Genomic DNA, 21,320 nt, shown 5'->3' on the forward strand with positions numbered 1-21,320 from the left:
AGCTTGAGACCCATGCCAAGAGAGGGAGCATACCCTGATACTGCCTGGAGGGCCAGGAACCTGAGGCCAGATAGCCTACAGATGTAGGATAAAGCCAAACATGACTGGTAAAAGAAAAAATAGTCAATGAAATGATAGCTAATGATATTCCCCAGCCCAATTGTCATCAGAGAGGCTTCATCCAGTAACTGATGGAAAAAGTAGAGATTCAAGCAGAGCTTGGGGAATCCTGCATTTAGAGGAGGAAGGATTGTAGGAGCCAGAGGGGTCAAGGAAACCACAATAAAACCCACAGAATCAACTAATCTGGACATATAGGGGCTCACATAGCCTGAACTGCCAATCAGGGAGCCTGCATGAGACTGACCTAGGTCATCTGCATGTATGTTTCAGTGATGTAATTTGGTCTTCTTAACAGAGGGAGCTGTGACTTTGACTCTGTTACCTGCCTTTGGCACCCCTTCCTCCTCTGTTGCTTCATCTAGCCCTAATAAGGAAAGGAGATGCCTCCTCTTGCTGCGACTTGATATACTCTTGCTGGTTGGTATTGATAGGAGACCCACCTCTTTCCAAGGAAAGGAGGAGTTGGGGGTGGGGGAATTGAAGGGAAGGACTGGAAGGAGGGAGGGGAAACTTTGGTCTAGATGTTTAAAAAAAAATAGGAAATCTGCCCATTTGTGTTTTCTAAGCACCTGAGTTGGGACTTTCAGTTCCGTGTGGTTATTATGGGTTGAACTGTGATACCTTGCCCCTAAATTGGCATGTTAAAGTCTTAAGCCTCAATATATCAAAATATGATATGTGGAGATACTTATAAAAAACAGGGTCATAGGAATAGTCCTTAATCCAGTGGGACTAGTCTCCTTATGAGATTAGGACTCAGACAACATAGATAGACAACCACGTGAAGATACGGGAAGAAGACAGAAAGAAGGAAAGGCAACTTCAAAAGAAACTGACCCTACCTACAACTTGATTTTAGAGAGTTCTCATTTCTGGAATTGAGAATGTGAATTTCTGCTGCTTAAGCTACCCTGGCCTGTGGTGTTTAGTTACAGTAGTCCTAGCGGATGAAAAAATGTACCTCTGCAGACCACTTCCTCAACAGTGGAGACACTACTACTATGCATTAGGCCTCCACTGTTATAAGCCACAGAAACCGAATCTAGCCAACGTCAGCACACAGGGGATGATGTAAATACACACAGAGAACCTGAGTGGAATCCCGCTGCTCTCTGAATGCACTGGATCCAGGGCTTGGAGCCCTGCCAAGATTGGTTTTTCACCTTTGCTTTTCTTTTTACTTCAGTCTACAAGTTCTAACTCAATTTTGGATTCTTGCTGGAGAGACTGAGTGGCTTGGCTACTGGCACGACTGTCCAGCACCCAGGCAGGAAAGAAGTGCTCTACAGGTATCAAAGACCTCTGTGGTTTGGAGGACCTGCACCTCAAGGGCAATGAAAAAATGAGTATGAGATTCATTGTCAACTCTTAATTTTGTCACACATTGCAAAATCAAAGCAAGAGTAGTCTGTGATTCACTCTGGTCCAAGACTGCTTGTGACCACACAGCTGTTTCTCAACTAAGGTGGAAGACAAGGAATAGCTTCTAAGAAAGAGGTGCAGCCTTGTGCTGAGACCTGCATGGCCACTGAAAGCTAACAGCTGACTGATCAACTGGAGTCCAGCATAGATTTGTGTGGAATTTAGTAAAATGAAGCCATAGAGACTATGGGGCAGTGCTAGTCATTCTAAAGAGGCTAGAACAGAAAGACAACCGACAGCATGGAACCCCCAGATGGTAACCAGGCAGAACATGCTCACACCCAGCTGGGGTACCTGAGTGTTGGCTCGAGTTGCCCTTTCCCTACTTCCACTTGTCCTCATCCTAGAGCCCCAACATGGGCTTCAGTTCCTACAGTGCAGCACTTTATTTTATGAACCTGTCCCGGGTACTCTGGTTCTTCTACAGACTAAGGTTCCTGGGAGATACTTTGGTTCCCTGTCTTCAGTTTCAACAAGAAATATTGGTCAAATGCTTGCTGGGTTCACATAATCACAAACTAAGCAGAAAAAGAAGAGACATACCCAAGTACGTTTCTTTTCGAGATAAAAACTTTATTTTACAATTTTATAAAGCAGCTTTACATTAAGCACAAACAACCCATTTAACTTTGTATAGAAACAAAAAATACCTTTCCATTTGAAAAAATCAAGTTTTGCTGTATATAAAACTAACATGTGCACATTGTGCTTGAACTGCAAAGGCTGTACAGCTTTACAGAGGACCACCCTGCAGAAGGGCATCCGGTAAACACATTATTGCATATTTGACACATGGCATATACCCCACATGTACAATGGAGAAGCAAGGAAACAATCACAAGAACAAAGCAGCAGCTTTTGGTAAGAGTCTGTACACCAACAAAGACAGAGGCCCTGCATCTGGAGAGGCAGTGTCACTTCTGCACTTGCTCACAGATGCTGTGTGGCTCGTGAATGAAGCCGTTATATACAGTAACTCCTAAAGGGTCAAATCTGCCCTTTGCTAGAAACTTTTGGCTGTTTTACTACTGAAATGGCAAAAGATTCAACATGGAAGCTAACTCAGATAAGTGAACCAAACCATTACCTTTAAAGAAAAAAGTTAAAGAGTCACAATAAAAATGTAAAATACCCTCCCCATTCTCTCCATACTCAGGATAAGTAAACACATGATTTAAAAACTTAGGAAACTTTGACGTTTTCTGGAAGCAAAACTGCATGGGTCCCAGGCAGTGTTCCCTCACACACGCCCGGTTCTCCCACCTGTCAACATGCAGTGGATCCCCACCTCACAGGCAGACTTCCTGCAGCCAGAGTCTCATTCTGTTAACCTCCAAGTGACAACAGAGGCATCCTCACGTCTGACAAGCCAAGCACTGACAGTGCTATCACAGGCTCTGTGTGACCTCTTAGGGAATTCTGGGATCACAAACAAGTCAAGTGGCTGTTGCAATGTGGAAGGCAGTGGAAAAGCAACAGCAGTGAACTGTCATCTCTACCTCAGAAACAGAAACAGAAACAAAAAGGACAACCACATTGGTAAGGCACTGGTGTTTGTCACAAAAATCAGTTCCAGGATTCACTGACTCCTCTCATCTGAAGACCAGTATGCAAACAGAAAGCAGAGCTGGGAGCACTCCAGTGACAAATCTGTAGTGAACAGTGTTCCCACGTGGGCAAGCTTGTTTTGAACATAAGTACTGAAAAAGGGAGTCTTCGTTTTTATTGCTGAGACAAAATGTGCATGTTCAGATGTTGCTGAAACACCTAGTGTGTGAGAACCAGAGGTAAAAACTGGGGAACCTAATGACCACGCTAGTTACGTTGTAGGTAAAATTAAGGTGTGGTCATATAAACTGGGAGTCTAAGTTTATTTCTCAACAGTTTAATATTGTCTTCAGTACAGACCTTCTTTCCAGCCTTTGCTGTTAATGTAGTTTACATATGTATCATTATGTATACATGTGCGTGTGCGTTTATGCACTCCAGTTTTCAACAGCACTTTTTAGCTGAATTCAGTAGAAGTACAATGTGTGTGGGTGGATCATCCACCCCGTCTTAAACGTGCATCTGACCAACAGCATGGATAAGCTCCACTGTTTGTCCCTAGAAAGTATGAGGCTCATGTTACCCAACTGTCTCCATATTATCACACCCTTAAACAAATACCAGAGCAAAACCAATCCCTGTTGCTTTTATCTAATGCCTGAAGCCTTACAGCAGACACTGTCCATAGCATGAGGACTCTGACAGATCTGATGGCATACAGACAGCAGACATAGTAAGTAGCATCTCTTCTGTTTCAATGCTGGAATCATTTAAAATTAAGCTTCAGAGAAACAGTGAGGACAGAAACCATGAAAAGCAATGGGGACAACCCAGGCATGGAAAACTTTACTGTGACTCCTGAACGTGACACTTAACCCAGTACTTTTCTTTTATGGAGGAAGTACCAATGGTTAGTTTCAAACTGTTAAGTCTGTCACAAATTTAGGCTTATAATATTCTGAGTAATGTCCTCTCAACAGACAGAACTACTAAAGGACAGTATGAAATGAATGAAGTGCAACCTACTAGACAGTGACGAAGACAAACTGCACTGGAGCAGAGGTGGGAAGACGATTATCAAACTTTTACTGATTGTAGACCAAGTTTCATAAAACATAGCATGTCTGTAATTTCTTGTGCAGTCAACAAGTTTCATTTTAGTTGTGCTTATGTATATGACCGTGAAACCTGAACACGGGCTGTGTTTAGATATACATAGTTCAAGAAAACCATAATTCAAAATATTTTCCATATATAATTGAACAAATGCTCACTCCCTCTCGAGAAATGAATCTACGGGAAAGAAACACTTTTAAAAAAGAGTCCACGATCCAGGCTATATGCACGTGTTTCCTGCAGCACAGCACACTGATTTCTAAGCCTGTTTTCAGTACAAATATAAATAATCACATTTTAAAAGCACTCCATGCTAAGGTTTAGGTAAGTGCTGGGCAGCAGTGACTTCCCAGCATCTTCCCAAGACTGAGAGACTGCATGGAGGCCTACATGAGGAGCAGGGCGGAGGTCACATCTGTGCTCAGTGCACTGACCAAGCACTCTCCTCGCCTACCTTTCTAAGCACCTGACCCATGGAATGCAACTGTTTCAGAAGACTAACTTCAAGGGTCTCTTCTCACAGTGCTGTGACTCACAAACCCAGAACACACCGCATTTAAAAATGTGCAACGTGCTGCTGAACTCTGCCGCTGACACAGCTCAGCCCTGGAGCTCAGAAGAGGCTGGAACGCACTTTTGGTTTTGAGCTCTAGTTGTGCTTTGCCCTACTGCCTTTAAGGTAGCTTTTCCACCTCTTGACAAATTCTTTGAAGATTGGGGACTCATCGATGGTGCTGAGCAGCTGCAGCTGGTTGATGTGGGTGGTGTGATAGTCCCAGCGGGCCAGGTTGGGAGCAATGCCAAGCATGAAGTGGCGGAGGTCATAGATGGTTCCGGAGCCAGTATCGTACAAGGGCAGCATGGCTTTAAGAGATTCCATGCCGCGCTCATACAAGGACCTTGCTTCTTTCCCAAGCTTCTCTCCTGCTGTTTCTTTTAGGTCATACAGCCCAATCAGAGAATACATAAAGCCATTTAAAACAAAAGAGCTAGGTGTAGTTGGATATTCTTCATACCAGTCATGTTTATTCATGAACACGGCTTTAACTCCATGCTGCTCTGACAGAAACTTGTATGGGGCTGTTGCCCTTAAAGCTGAATTGAGGAATACATAGTCTTTTGTTAGAAGGTAGGCCCTGACTAAGGTAGAGATGGCTTGCCCTTGTGCCATGGCAGAGTACCATCCTGGCTCTAAAGATTTAAACCCTTCCCCTAACTTCCGGGTCACCATAATTGGCCAGCCACCTTTCTCATCCTGGTTCCTCACTAGCCAGTCACTAGCAGCAAAGAATGCAGCCATGTGGGCTGTGGTTGAGATGGTAATGTTGTCCAGGAACCCCTTCCCCTTTGCAATCAACCTAACCACTTTTTTGGGCATGATTTTGGTTGGCTTGACAGCTTTTGTGTTAGAAAGGCCCACTCCTTTCCTGAGGTCAGTGACCAGGTCCCTGGTAACTGTACTCCATGAAGTTCTGGGCCCAATGCCGTAGTATATGTCCCTGTCTTTAAAAGCAATTAGCTGGGTATTTGAGACATAGTGCACAGTGAAGAGCTGATTCTTGTCTGTGGTCTCCAGAACCACAGACACACTTCCGTTTGTTAAGAACTTGAGGTCGAATGAGATAATGAAGTCCTTTGTATTTCCCAGCTGCAAAGACACACCCTCACCGGCTTCTGTGGGGACAGACCAAGTTCTGGTTAGAATAAAAGTATCTTTATACTTAAGATTTAATTATAGTTTATTCTGGACAACTACTGACCACACAAAATTAACTCCACAAATTTAATGATGGCTTCTCCTTACCTTTGACTCTGGTTTATAGAAAGGATTCTGAGCAAATAACTAAGAATTGCTGATAAAGTTGTCCTTTCTAGACCTGATGCCAACTGATGAAGACTCACTGATTATTCTAATACACTTATTCCATAAAAGAGAGGAAAAAATAGCCAAAAGCTGATTCAATGCATATTATTACAAGAGAGTTAAAGTTTTAGATAAAATGGCTATGTATAAAATTTCACTTCTAATGCAGTTTGTATTTGCTCCTTATATTCTGTGTCCCACATTTCCGACCTTACTTGGTGCCCGCTTAGCTGTGAGCATGCTCTGTCTTACTCCACTGCACAGATGTGTAACTGAGACACAGGTAAGAAACCTGCCAAATACAAAGGCAGAACCCAGAATGTCCAGTCTGGGTCTTAATTTGATGTTGAAAATGGCCATATAGGAGGACCAGCAGTCTCAATTATCCTGGACCCCTGAGATCCTTCAGACACTGGATCACCAACCAGACAGCATATACCAGCTGATATGAGGCCCCCAACACATATACAGCAGAGGACTCCCAGGTCTGGACTCAATCAGAGAAGATGTACCTAATTCTCAAGAGACTGGAGGCCCCAGGGAATTTAGAGGTCATAGGGTGGGTGGGGTGGGGACATCCTCGTGGAGATGGGGTAGAGTGGGGGAGGTGAGGCGGCATGGGATGTGGAACCGTTGGAGGGTGAACCAGGAGGGGAATAAAATCTGGAATGTAAAAGTAAATAAAAAATATTTTAAAAAAGAAAATGATGTTTATTCTTTATATTCTCTGGAACTGTGAACAAAATTACTGGACATTAAACAATGGGCTTATGTAGAAGATTATGTAGAAGATAAAAGAAGGAAAGGGGTTAAAAACAGAGGCTCTGAAAAGGCAAAACAGACCTTTCCAAGTCCCAGTTTCAAGAGTTAGCAGAGACAACATTATCTTTGCAGTATAATTTTGAGTTTAAAAAAGATGGTGGCTTAGAACAGTGACAAATGATGGTGACTCTTGCCACCTACTGATTACCACATGCTAATAAAATGGTAAACTCTGTTTTTTCTATCAAACTATGAAGTACGGAATTTCTCTTGTATAGCCAGAGTACAGTGATGGTTGGCTCTTAGCAGGATGACCATTTGAATGATGCTCACCTAACAACCACCAAGACACTGTGCATAGTAAAACCAGATATCAGCAAGGATAGCGCCCAGAAGCACACAAACATTGCAGAAATAAATGATACTTGCAGCACAAACTTTAAAACATCAAAGGGAAATAGGAACATCTATTTCCCAAACACACCCACATACAAACTGTCAGGTGGTCCTAAGACTGGTAAATAAGGATTATTTCTGTTTTAAAGACCTGCAGGTTCTGTGAGGTTAAACAGCTACAGCGGCGCCTATAGTCCAGGTTTCTGGGCCCAAGTACCAAGAAGGAAAACAAATGACACAGAAAATATATGCTCAAAAGAATACTCAGCAGAGATTCCTTCCCTCAGACCTAGCCATGAAAGCAGGTCTCTGTTGCTACCAGTCCTTGAGAGGATATTCAGGAGCAAAGACCAGATCAGCCTGGATGGCATCAGCATGTGGAGTCAAACGTCTCAATGCTGGATTCCACAGTATACACCAGAATATACATGGCCCAAAGCTCTTAATGACTTCATCTGATAATGAAAATTATTATGGAAATTGTATTAAGAATGAGAACATCTTAGCTGACTTACAAATCAAATAATGCCTGGGTGATATTTTAAAAATTGACCACAATAGTTTTATCTGTCAAGATGTCAGCAGGCGTGCTCTCTCTAACTAGTACTCTCCTCCTTTGCAGTAAAGTGAAATCTGGAGCTTGAGTTCAACTACCTGAGACACTGCAGGATTCTGAACTGACACACGCATCTCATAGGACTGAGTTACACTCGGCACAGTAGACTCTGATGACTCTCTCTCTCTCTCTCTCTCTCTCTCTCGTTTTTTAGTGATACCTCATTCATCTGCCATCACTAAGTATTACATCTGTTCTGGCAGACTGGGGACAATGCCCCATCTTTAAAGTTCAGATGAAGGGAAGCTGAAATCCATTTCCCCCCAGAATTCTGTTCTAATTTTTTCATTTTATTTATAAAAATTGAATTAAGTGACATAGTCTAGTCAATCCTCTTATTATATCTTAATATACCAGATGAGTCCAAAGGATTCAGTAATGAATGAACTTTTCAAAAGGTCTGATTATTAAATTTTCTAAATCCATAACACTAACAAAAGGGCTTTGAGACACAAAGGATCCATAAGAAGTCACAGTCCTCAACCAGTCAACAACTGGAGTCTTCCCCACAGTGATAGGAAATAGTCTTTCAATGTCCTCCTTTTGGCCATACTTGCGAAGTCATATAATCTGCCAGACTACAGTGGGGTCTGAGTGGTAGAATATGGGTTGGTGTGGTAAACAGAAAATACAGCAGACGGTGCTCTCCTTACAACACCTGCTGTCTGGGGTCTCCTTTCCAATCTACTAACGGAAGTTTTGACTTCTCTGCTATTTGGAATCCCATAAGCCCATAGACCCTATTTTCTGTGCAGTTATTTTTCAGGAGCTACTAAAACTTTCTGTTTGGTCTAGACGTACCAAACATACGTGTACATTAACAAAGGAGGGCAAACACACTGCCAATTATTCTCTATTTTGACACTAAAAGCACCATCACCAAAACCAAATAGAAGACTAAGACTGTATCAAACTATAAAGCAATCAACTAAAATAAAAGAAGAAAAATAAAAAACAGGAGGAAATATCTGTATATTATAGATTTGAGAAGGGGTTAACATCCATGATATATAAGGAACTCAACAGAAAACAAAAGCAATAAGGTAAAGAATTCTTTAATTAATTTGTGATTAATTAATATATCCAAAGTCAGGATATATGCAAAGGTGTCCATCCCTTATCCCAAAGGAAGTACAAACAAAACCATAGGAAAACAACAGCCACCATACATTAGGACTATCAAGGGAAGTATGAACACTAACCGAGGTCTGCAGCAGATGTGTGGAAAAGGATCTTTGTGCATAATGTAAATTGGTATAGCCATTACAGCATTGTATAATGGATCCCTCCAAACTAAAGCCAGAACTCGGTGAACCAGGAATCCCACTTCTGGGTCTACACTTATCAAAAGAGACAAAAATTACCATTTCAAAGAGGTATGTTGGTGACAGATAGCCCATGTTCATTGAAAAATTAGTAGAAATAGCCAAGACATGGAAACAACATGTGTGTGGCAATAGGTGAATGGATAATGTGTGCTTGTAATTTTCAGTTGTAAGGAGAAAGAAACCCTGCCATCTGAGAGCTAATGCTTATGAAACTGGTCACAGAAAGGCAGACACCGTATATGGATTGCAGATTGCTACTATACTCTGATTATATTAAATATTATAAGTAATTAGTAAGAAAGTTGGACTAATAGAAATAGACTGGTGTATTCAGAAACTAGAAAATGGAGGAAATAGGGAGATGGAGGCCAGCGAATACAAGTTTTCAGACGCCTGACGTATACCATGGCAAACTACGGCTAATACTGCATCCTACACTTAAAGTACGCTGACATTTTCCACACTCTTAACAACACATACACCAACTTATGAGGTAATAGATTTGTAAATCATCTTTTGTTTTCATATTATTAAACAAAGTTTATTATTTTTAACTATGTCTTTGTATCTGGGCTTGTGTATGTGAGTGCAGGTGCCAAGGGAGGCTAGAGGCCATCAGATCCAGATCTCCTAGAAGTGCAGTTATAGGTGGCTGTGAGCCACCTGGCATGGGTGTTGAATTCCAGCTCTGTATAAACTACCTATCTTGATCCTGGTAACCAATTTCCACCATGTATATCCTTCAAAACATCATATTTATGCCCTAATTATATACAAATTCATTTGTAAATTACACTCAGTAAAGCTAGGAAAACAGAACAGTCTTTAAGTCTGTATCCTTACATAAAGCTACTATCATTTATTTAATCACTGTCAACATGTTTGCTACATCAGATGAGAAACAGCCTTACTCAACCCCGGATGAAGTAGAAAAAATGGTGGGAGGGGAAATACTTAACAGAAGCCTGAGAGAAAACAGCTAAACAGGAGAGAGAGGAGGAGAGGTCATGAAAATGGAAGGAAAAGAATGCTTTGGGAAAGCTAATTACAAGCATGAGGTTCTAGATCATTCAATTTTAAAATTTAGATGATTTTCTAGACATATACTACGTACCAAAGTTAAATCAAGATCAGGTAAACTATCTAAGTAGTCCCATAACCTCTAAGGAAATAGAAATAGTCACAAAACTTCCCAACCAAAAAAGGTCCAGGGTCAGATGGTTTTAGTGCAGAATTCTACCAGACCTTCAAAGAAGAGCTAATACCAATACTCCTTAAACTATTCCATAAAATGGAAACAGAAGGAACACTACCTAATTCATTCTATGAAGCCATAATTGCTCTTGTACCTAAACCATACAAAGTCCCAACAAAGAGAACTAATCTTGCTTATGAATATCGATGCAAAACTACTCAATACAATTCTTGCAAACTGAATACAAGAACACAACAAAATCCAAAATCATTATTCACTACGAGTAAGTAGGCTTCATCTCAAAGATGCAGGTATGGTTCAGTATACGGAAATCCATCAATGTAATACACTATATAAACAAACTCTAAGAAAAAAGCCACATGATCATCTCATTAGATGCTGAAAAAGCCTTTGACAAAATACAATACCCTTCCCCTTCATGTTAAAAGTCTTGTAAAGAGTAAAAATTCATGGCACATACCTAAACATAATGAAAGCATTATATAGCAAACCCACAGTCAACATCAAATTAAATGGAGAATCTAGAAGCAATCCCACTAAAATCTGGGACAAGACAAGGTTGCTCACTCTCTCCCTATCTATTCAATATAGTACTGGAAGTTCTAGCTAGAGCATTTAGACAACAAAAGAGGATCAAGGGGATAGAAATTGGAAAGGAAGAAGTCAAAGTATCACGATTTGCAGATGATATGATGGAATACATAACTGACTCCCAAAATTCTACCAGAGAACTCCTACAGATGATAAACAACTTCAGCAAAGTGGATGGATGTAAAATTAATTCAAAACAAATCAGTAGCCTTCCTTGACACAAATGATAAGCAGACTGAGTAAGAAATTAGGGAAACAACACTCTTCACAATAGACACAAAGAGTATAAAATATCTTGATGTAACTCTGACCAAGTAAGTGAAAGATCTGTATAACAAGAACTTCAAATCCCTGAAAAAAGAATTTGAAGAAGACCTTGAAAGATGGAAAGATACTCATGGATTGGCAGAATAAACATAGTGAAAATGGCCATCTTACCAAAAGCAATCTACGGATTCAATACAATTCCCATTAAAATTCCAACACAATTCTTCACAGACATGGAAAAAGCAATTCTCAACTTCATTTGGAAAAACAAAAATCCAGGATAGCCAAAACAATTCTCAACAATAAAAGAACTTCTGAGGGTGGGGGGAAATCACCATCCCTGACCTCAAACTGTACTACAAAGCAATAGTGATAAAAACAGACAGGTTGATCAATGGAGTAGAATTGAAGACCCAGAAGTAAACCCACACACCTATGACAAAGAAGCCAAAAACATATACTGGAAAAGAGAAAGCATTTTCAATAAATGTTGCTTATCTAACTGACAGTTTGTATGTAGGAGAATGAAAATAGATCCATCTTTATCACCCTGCACAAAGCTCAAGTCCAAGTGGATCAAGGACCTCAACATAAAACCAGATACACTGAATCTAATAGAAGAGAAAGTGGGAAAGAGCCTCAGACTCATTGGCATAGGAGGAAATTTCCTGAACAGAACACCAATGGCTAGGCTATAAGATCAACAACTGATAAATGGGACTTCACGAAACTGAAAAGCTTCTGTAAGGCAAAAGACACCATCAATGGGACAAATCAGCAACCTACAGACTGGGAAAAAAAAATCTTCACTAACCCCACATCTGACAGAGGACTAATACCCAAAATATAAGGAACTCAAGAAGCTAACCCCCCAAAAGACCAAATAACCCAATTAAAAATGGGGTACAGAACCAAACAGAGAATTCACAATAGAAGAATACTGAATGGCCAAGAGGCACTTAAAGAAATGTTCAACGTCCTTAGTCATTAGAGAAATGCAAATCAAAACCACCCCGAGATTCCACCTTATACCAACCAGAATGGCTAAGATCAAAAGCTTAAGTGACAGCACATGCTGGCAAGGATGTGGAGAAAGAGGTGCACTCCTCCATTGTTGGTGGAATTGCAAACTGGTATAACCACTCTGGAAATCAATCTAGTGGTTCCTCAGAAAATCAAGAGATAGTTCTACCTGAACATCCAGCTATACCACTCTTGGGTATATACCCAAAAGATGCCCCACCATACCACAAGGACATGTGCTCCACCATGCTCATAGCAGCCTTATTTGTAATACCTAGAAGCTAAAAATAGTCCATGTCGAAAGAGAGCCAGGTATGCTGGCACATGCTTGCAATTTCAACATTGGGAGAGAAACAGAAAGATTAAGAGTTCAAGGTTATCCCATCCTCAACCACAGAGTGAGTCTGAGGCCAGCTAAGGTCACAACTCTACCATCCATCCATCCATCCATCCATCCATCCATCCATCCATCCATCCATCCATCCACCCACCCACCCACCCATCCATTCGTATAAATAGACAGATCTGTGTGTGTGTGTGTGTGTGTGTGTGTGTGTGTGTGTGTGTGTTAATTTTAAGGAAATTATTATTTAGTAATAAAGAATAGGTTGCAGACATAAAATGGTCAGCACCAAGTATGTAATGTTTTTCAGGCAGGGTCACATTGTGTAGTCTAGGCTGCTCTGGTACTCCTGTTTGGCTCTGCCTCCTAAGTGTTGGGATCATAGGCACACTAGTACATCTTGCTTACAAAATAGTTCTTTGGGGTTGGGGATTTAGCTCAGTGGTAGAGCGCTTGCCTAGGAAGCGCAAGGCCCTGGGTTCGGTCCCCAGCTCCGAAAAAAAGAACCAAAAAAAAAAAAAATAGTTCTTTGCTCAAGATGGATTTGTTCCCTTGGAGAAAGCAAACTCCTTTGGGAGTTAAAAACAAGAAAGATGACTCCCTAGTTCCCCAGAGCTTTAGCTCGCTTACATCCATGCTTTTAAGACAAGTCTCAACTTCTCAACAATGATGCCTTGGATTATTTTCCACAAAACTGTATTTTCCAAACATCTTCAAGCCTCATAGCCATGCTTCAATGATGCCACCTTACTTCTTTGATTCTAGTTCTCATGTAGTTGCAATCGTTCTCCCTCACCCTTATAGTGTAACTCCCACAATAACATGTGCATGCCATTCCCAGCTAACAGACTATACCAACAGAAAACAACTGAGTAGTTATATCCTTCCAACAACAAGGCTGCCAAAAGTTCTTTGTGAGCTTGACACCCGCTCCCCTCAACGGTCTATCTCTAACAACTGTCCACTGAATGAATGACAGGCTAAGGGGAAGATCCCTCCTTGCATGATTTGTGAGTCTACCTTTGAATTCAGCAAGGCATCAGTGGAATCTGTTTCTGTCAACAGGACAGAACCAGACCATTCAGACACTCTAGGAGACTGAATGAAAGGTACACTTTTCTGCCAGTATCTAGACAACACTATTGATGTAAAATGAAATTCCTTGGATTTGCAAACATTCTTTTGCTTCATGTAATAATTTCCTGCTGCAAAACAACAATAGTTAGAAAACAACTATCACAAAATGGCATGGGAGAAAAGAAGTTCTAGAGGCAATAAAAACTAAAAGTCATCCCTTCTTTGCACTGCATTAACATTCCTAAGTGCAGTACTTAAGACAATGTAGAATGAGTAGATCTATATGTGGCTTTCCAGTCTGCCGTCAATAAAGAACAAAACAAAATACAAAACACAAAGGAGCTCTTTCCTCTGCTCTCTTTCATTTACCTACTTCAGTTTGTAGGGGAGGAATGAATTCTGAATCTGACAACATTTCATCATCAAGATTAAGCCTGAGGTGCTAAGATTATTTCATTGTCTTTTTAAGTAATGGACTCATTAGTTCTCATGGATATTGATTAGTCAGGAAAATACATTACATACGAATTAATGAGACTGTCTCAGTAAAAGGGAAATGTTGCGTAAGGTTAATTTGATCTTATAAATGATTTTATTAATGAAAATGGTTTTATATGAAGTTTCAGATAATGTAGTGCATGAACAAAATTTAGTAATGAGAACAGGCCTATTTGGTAATGCTACAATTTCTTTACAAAAAGAAAACTGGTTAAAAAAATAGGCAAAGGAAAGGATATCTGAATTCAAGTCTGCTATGCCATAACACTAACACACACACACACACACACACACACACACACACACACACACACACACACACACACACACGCACGCACGCACGCACACAGACACACACACTCACACTCTCACGAACACACACACACACACCCCAAGGATGCTCAGTGGAAGAATGTTTACTTAGTATGTACAAAGCCCTGGGCTAGATCCCAGTACCAAAGATTAAACCAAAAAACCAAAAAACAAAAAACAAAAAAAACCAAAAAACAAAAAAACAAAAAAAAACCCCAAAACCCCCTTCATCCTGGAGCATACAGACCACAGGATGCACACAATAGCTGTATCTACATTTCAGCATCATTCTACGGTTTGCTTCTTCATGTAGTAAATTATCCTTTTTATAAGGCCGACTTTTTGTCCCCAGTTCTGTTTTGGGGGATTTTGATAATATTGTGTTTATGTAACATAAAGGGCTTGTTACTATGTTTTTAAAAAAACATTAAAAATTTTAAAGGTGCCTCAATTCGTTAGGTCCACTTAAATGAAAGAGACGTACAGCATGAAACTCACCTGGAGCAATGAACTGTTTAACATTGGTGGATCTAGACTTATCAGCCACACTGGCCATGAAGCAGCCCTTGGGCACAGTCCATTCATTAGGTCTGATGTTTCTGTCCCTGTCTTCTGCCGTCTCGTATACCTCTATGTGAGGGGGTTTCTCGGTTAGATTCTTGCTGTAATGACTGAGCCCATACTGTGCAATCTGGATTGGGTAGAAATAGCCTTGAGGCCCCCATTGTGTCGATAATGGCACACCTATAAAAAACAAACAACGGATCACTAAAACCAGACACGAAGTCATTCTGAGGACCACTCTTCACCGTTCTACTTCTGGGTAATGTTTTAGGGTTATTTGCAACTCTGAAGCTTTTTTTTTTCCTGCTTTAATGCTGTATGTTTGTTCTATTGATCAAGCTCAATTCTTAACTCTGATTGTACAGTATTTTACATCTTTGTAATCACTTATTTTTAAAAAGATATATACTGACCTTTTAACTAAGTGATAAAATATTTAATGTTGGGGAACTACACTTGGACAAAGAATTCAGGTGCTAGAAAGCTTACCAGTAGCCTGAGTCTCCCTGTCCATCTAGTCCCTGTATCCATACAGTTTTTATTGCTACATATATGTTTCTGTGATAGTAGGGACTGAACTCTAGGCCTTGCACATGTTAGGCAAACTGTATCACTGAGCCACATCCCTCCTCTAGTACCTATGTTGTTTTGAAGCCCAATTTCTGGAGCTTGGTACTTTGACCTCACTAATGAGACTCTGAGGCAGATTAATGGAACAACCCTATTTATTCAGTCTGGTTTTACTGCTGCCCTTCCCTCTCACCCCAACTGGGCAGCTCAATAGGTTTATACTTGCCTGTTCCTTCTTGCTGAGACAGAGAAACAATCACAGTCCCCTTCCCATTGTCCTACACAGTGGCTATGTAACTGACATCTTCAGTTTCCTAGTCCTTAACATAATCAAGCTAGAAAAAGCCAGGTAGAGCAAACAGATACCAACCTTCAACTCCACTTATACACTTGACTCTGTCTCGGACTTCCACATTGTATCCTTCAAAGGACATAAACACACCGTCAGGGTGGTAAGGTGATCTCTGTGCATAGACTTTGGAATAGCTATGAGAGAATTCAAATCGATCATAGCCATCATACTGGACAACTTTTCCATAAACATCAAAGTATTTCTCTACCCAAGTGAATGGAAGAAAAACTTCATTCCCCTCTCGTCTCCCTTTAATTGTGTGTTCATCATTTATGAGACAGTCAATCTCTTCATATTTGAGCCCTAACACCTTGCTTCCCCCATTGCTATTGAAGCCCCCAACAACAGGGGGTGCCTTCTGCTGTTCCTGAGGAAATGCCTCCTCTGACTGCTGCTTGGCTATGTGGTTGGCATAGTGGTTACTTTCAGATGCTGCTGATCTTTTTTCTAATCCATCCACTCTGAATCCACTACTCAAGTGCCGAGGAAACTGGATTGCTTTGTCGCTGGAACACTTATTCCACAAAAGTACTGTGACCAAAGTGAATAACGCACAGATGATAATCAAAGTCTTATAGTTGACCCGAGCTGCCAAACAACGCATATTCAGACCATACCTATGGAGGCAAGAAGAAAATCATTCAGAGACTGACATACTGATGCTTCATAGGTAAGTTCATTTAAAATATATTTATTCATTGTGCATGTTCAGGATATTTTATCAAATGCATGTAGCCTGATTGTATTTAAAATTATGAACTCAAATTTTCAGCATAGGCAAACTGCTCAGCATAAACCTAAAAGCAGAGATGTCCAAATTTTCATTTGGTGCTCCTCTGATACTCAACAATGTTTACTATGTCCCTAAACTTAAAGAAACACTTTATAGCTGGGCAGTGGTGGCACAAACCTTTAATCCCAGCACTCAGGGTGGGTGGGTGGGGAGGCAGGTGGATCTCTGTGAGTTCAAGACTAGCCTGGTCTAATAGAATGAGTTCCAGGACTGCCAGAGCTACATAGAGAAAGAAACCCCATCTTAAAAGAAACATCTTATAGTTCTATTTTTAAGACCAAAGAACTGGTCTTAGCCCCACAACTGGCCATTCCCCTTTCAGTCTATTCTGAGCCTCCCTTACAGATCTTCCAGTCCTAGGCCACAAGGTTCCTTATCTCTGTTCATTTGTGAGTGATCTCACTCAAGCCTCATGCCTTAGTAGGAACTTGCATGTTGACTATCCCCAGATTCTCTATCAAAGCTAGATTTCTTTTGTAACTACAGATATATACACACCCAAGAGACAATCCAAGTAACTGGTATCTTTAGTGGGAAGCCAAATAAGCTTCTGCACTGTAACACCACAGCTTCATACAGATCTTCTCCTTCAACCCACTCGCTCTTCTAATATTCACACAAAACTTGGATTCCTATGTCGACCACCTGAGACCCAAATGACCAACTTTACTACTGCCACAATGATAAGCTGTGGTCATTTTTTACCTGCAGCACTTCAACACTGGCCAAATTGGCCCTCTTCTACCCATGCCTAGTATTACACCCCCAAGTCTATTCTCAAGTATGAAGGGAGAAGACACTGATGTTGTTGGCCCTGTTGGCCATTGGCGTATTAGTCAGCTATAATGATATGAAGGGGTCCCAGGGGAACATGGGAAATTACGTGTTAGCTTTATGTGTGGTGAATGGAACACTTGAGATTGCTCAGAGTAAATGATGTAAAAGCAGAGTCTATGTTTGCCAGTCGCTCTGTAATTTAATATGCAGTGTGATTCCACACTTACTTCTTTTGTTTGTAATTTCTTCTCACTTTCTCTACAATATACCTTTTACGTAGGATACAAGGAACAAATGCCCAAATAAAATATTTTATGAAAAATTAAATGATGAATTTCAATTAAGAAAGTTAAGAGTGAACATAAAACCCACTAATTTCTTCCAATTACAAGAGAAAGTAAACTTTGGGCCCTGAATGCCTAAAATCAGTTATTCAACTCCAACATTTTTTAAGGTTCACTTTTATGTGTAAGTGTATATGTCTCTGTGTGGGTATGCACACAGGAGTGTGGGTTCCTACAGAGACCAGAGTGCCTGGTTCCCTGTAGCTGGAGTTACAAGGAGTTATGAACCATTCAACATGGGTTCTGGGAATTGTCCACGGAGCCATCTCTCCAGCCCTTTTGCTCCCGCTCTTAACAGATTGGCAGGATGTAGATTGTGTTCGGATTAGCTTCAAAGTCTTAGGGCAGAACTGCACAATCTTAAAATAGTAAGGGTTACCTACTGGTAAAGTTTGAGTGCAGTCTAATAGCTGTCACTATGAATGACTTCATTAAGGAGCTTTTGTTCATCTCATGAATTCCAGTTTTCAAAAGACAGCATGCTGGCTGACTATTTCTGTACCAGATGTGCTCTGTCTGACAGTTTGTCCTCCTGTGGCTTAATGGAAGTGCTGTCTTTGTAGCTCTCTACATGCTACAGAGTTCCTTTTTATAAATAAAGTTCTCTGTGATTACTTCTGTTTATTGTGTTGGCATTTTTCCTGGTTATCTTGTCTATTTTTCCTGACATTAAGTTTTCCTCACATGCCTAATGACCTCTTATTAGATTCTCTCCATTACTGTGAAGATGGTCTGCTTTTTGGTTAGAGTGCAGGGATGGGGTGTGGAGAGAGAGCTCTGTGTGGGCCAGGTAGAGGCTAAAGCAGCACTCTTCTAGTGGAGAACAGGAAGGCAGCAGGCCCTCTGCAGAACAAACATGCACATGGCTTTGGAAGCCTAGCCAGTTCCAATTTCTCTACAGAAAGTTTGCCTGTTGTTTCACCTGGAATTAAGCCAGTTATCAGCAGTCAAGAGCAGGAACAAGTAAAGTCTGGAGGGGTGAGCAGAAGGTGCAACTGGGCCTTCTAGTACCAAACAAAGGTCTCTTCAACTGTCATCCTCTTAGTCACATCTATACATTTCTGATCTCTAGACATGTTATTTCAGTGGAACATCAAAAATGAAAGGAGGCAAAGGTGTGTGTGTGTGTGTGTGTGTGTGTGTGTGTGTGTGTGTGTGTCCTGAAAATATACACACAGAAGTGAAAAGCTGGGAATGTAATACAAGTTGAATATCCAGAAAAGTTTGCCTCTCTCCTGGTCTTTGATATCTTGGAAACGGGACTCAAATCTAGCCACAAAATTAATTTATTATTATACACACACACACACACACACACACACAAACACGCAAATATAAAACATGAGAGAAAGCCTAAAAATGAACTTTATATACTTTAAAAATATATGTATCCCGTATGTGTGTGTGCACCGTGTGTGTGCAGGTACTTCCAGAGACCAGAGGAGCGTACTGGACACCCTGGAACCAGAGCTGGTAGCTGTGAGCTGCTTGATCTGGGTGCTGGAAATCCAAACTAGGTCCTCTGCAAGATCAGTGAGTGACTATAACTGAGCCATCATACCAGCTCCAAATTTTATAGAGTATTTTTGATGATTTGTGCATGAGGAAGTTTCATTACCACTTTCCACTTGTAGCATCAAATCATTATTCATAAAATTTGGATCTGGGAGATATTTAATATTTCTTCTTGTATTAGAAATATTCATTCTAATGTTTTATTATTTATATCGCTACTATGAGAAAACACATTAAGTGATTTTAAAAACAACAAAATAGCACAAAGTGTGTACAAGCGATCTGTTAAAGGTCATACTTACAACCAAAACACCCATGTGTTATCATTTATATAATATATCCACTATACCCGACATTTTGACCATTAAAACAGAAATACTGGGTGCAAGATGGCTCTCGCCACACAAGCTTAATAAAGCCCAGTTTGATCCCAGGAGCCATGATGGAAGAAGAGGACTCCACAAAGTTCCTTTGACCTCCACAATTATCACACTCCAATCCAAATACCATGAACATGTACAATAATAATAATATTTAAACACAGAAATACAAGGCTCTTTGTTACATCTTTGAGGAGTGTCTTTCCTCCTCTACCCAAATATGAGTAACTGCTCATGGAACAACACTACTCTATGACAAGGCACACGATGGGAAAACCAAAATAACATAGTTTAACACATTTTTAATAACCCTGATGCCAAGATTTATATATGATACCATTTCTTACTAAAAACAAAACAAAAGAAAATGGACCTTCCTAAAAAATTAGATGATTCTAGGTTCATGATAGATAACAACAAAACTTTCAAAAATTGATGGAATCATAACCCATGGGTCAAAACAGCTGTAGAAGCTGGGTGTGGTGCTGTCCAGAACCCCAGCACCTAGGAAGCTAAAACAAGATTCTGAGTTTGAGGCTGGCTTGGGTTACACAGCAAGAACCTGATCAGAAAAAGTTAAGAGGGCATTAGATCAACATTGGAAAAAGATGTTAATGTTAAATCTGACCAACAGCCATATTATATACTAAGTTACATTCTTATATGTTTAACATTCCACAATCAAAAAAAAAGTACAGTGCTGTGCAGCTAAAAGAATTGTGGTCAGCCTTAAAGTTTCTCTTTCAAATTTATTTGTTAAAAATTGAGAGAATTACATCTGAAGTTAACTGGAACACATGGGGTCAATAATAATCCAGAGTCTCAACACTACTAAAAAGGATAAAGTCATCCCCCCAAAACAACCCCACAAACAAACAAACAAACAAAAAATCAGTGAAACTAGTAACTAACTTTGCAAACTATACTTCAGAATGGTTCAATAGCCCCAGTCAATGTAGTATTCTATTTCCCAGAAGGCCAGTTTGTAATGTAGAAGAGAAACAGCAGGAAATGAGTATTATGCACTCCCTCATGAAATGACAACTGCAGGCAGCTTTGGAAGATATGACTGCTTTGACCTGTAGATTCATACACTGTGTTTGTTTACTATATCCTTTTATTAACATATCAAGCAATTTACTTTTCTTTTTATTCTTAGGTAGTAAGTAGAAGAAAAAGATCAACACAGGCCCAAATGGACTGGTTAAGCAATTGTTCTCCAGTTATTATGCAGCAGGTAAGGAAGACACTAACCATGTGCCTCGAAAAAAAAAAAAAATCAGAGGGCATCATCAGTGTTACTATGATACAAGTGCTGTAAAAGATAGGAAGAAGGTGCCCTGAAATGAGAGAAAGAAACCTCTAATTCTCTTTTAATTTTTTTATGGGGACCAAAAACCTTTCAAGGAGTAATCAGCAGAAAACTGACTCATGTCAGGGATGCTTCTAGTCAGGAGATTTGCACTTGTGTTTGCCATTTCCCCTGCCTGACATTCTCTTTCCCTAGCATCCACTTGGCCTCC

At 40.3% G+C, this 21,320-nt stretch overlaps 1 protein-coding gene across 1 annotated transcript in view; it reads right to left on the minus strand.

The window, feature by feature from the left end:
* Positions 1–2,106: 2,106 nt before the first annotated feature.
* Glce (glucuronic acid epimerase) overlaps positions 2,107–21,320 on the minus strand; it is a 70,384-nt gene continuing 51,170 nt past the window's right edge. Inside the window, exons 3-5 of the mRNA XM_032909374.1 lie at positions 16,007–16,605; positions 15,001–15,246; positions 2,107–5,883 (exon numbers count right to left, since the gene is read on the minus strand). Coding sequence (XP_032765265.1) covers positions 4,859–5,883; positions 15,001–15,246; positions 16,007–16,592 — 1,857 coding nt within the window. The 5' untranslated portion in view covers positions 16,593–16,605 and the 3' untranslated portion in view covers positions 2,107–4,858. The remainder of the gene's footprint in view (positions 5,884–15,000; positions 15,247–16,006; positions 16,606–21,320) is intronic.

Source organism: Rattus rattus, chromosome 8 (assembly GCF_011064425.1).
Source record: "Rattus rattus isolate New Zealand chromosome 8, Rrattus_CSIRO_v1, whole genome shotgun sequence".
Lineage (NCBI taxonomy): Eukaryota > Metazoa > Chordata > Mammalia > Rodentia > Muridae > Rattus > Rattus rattus.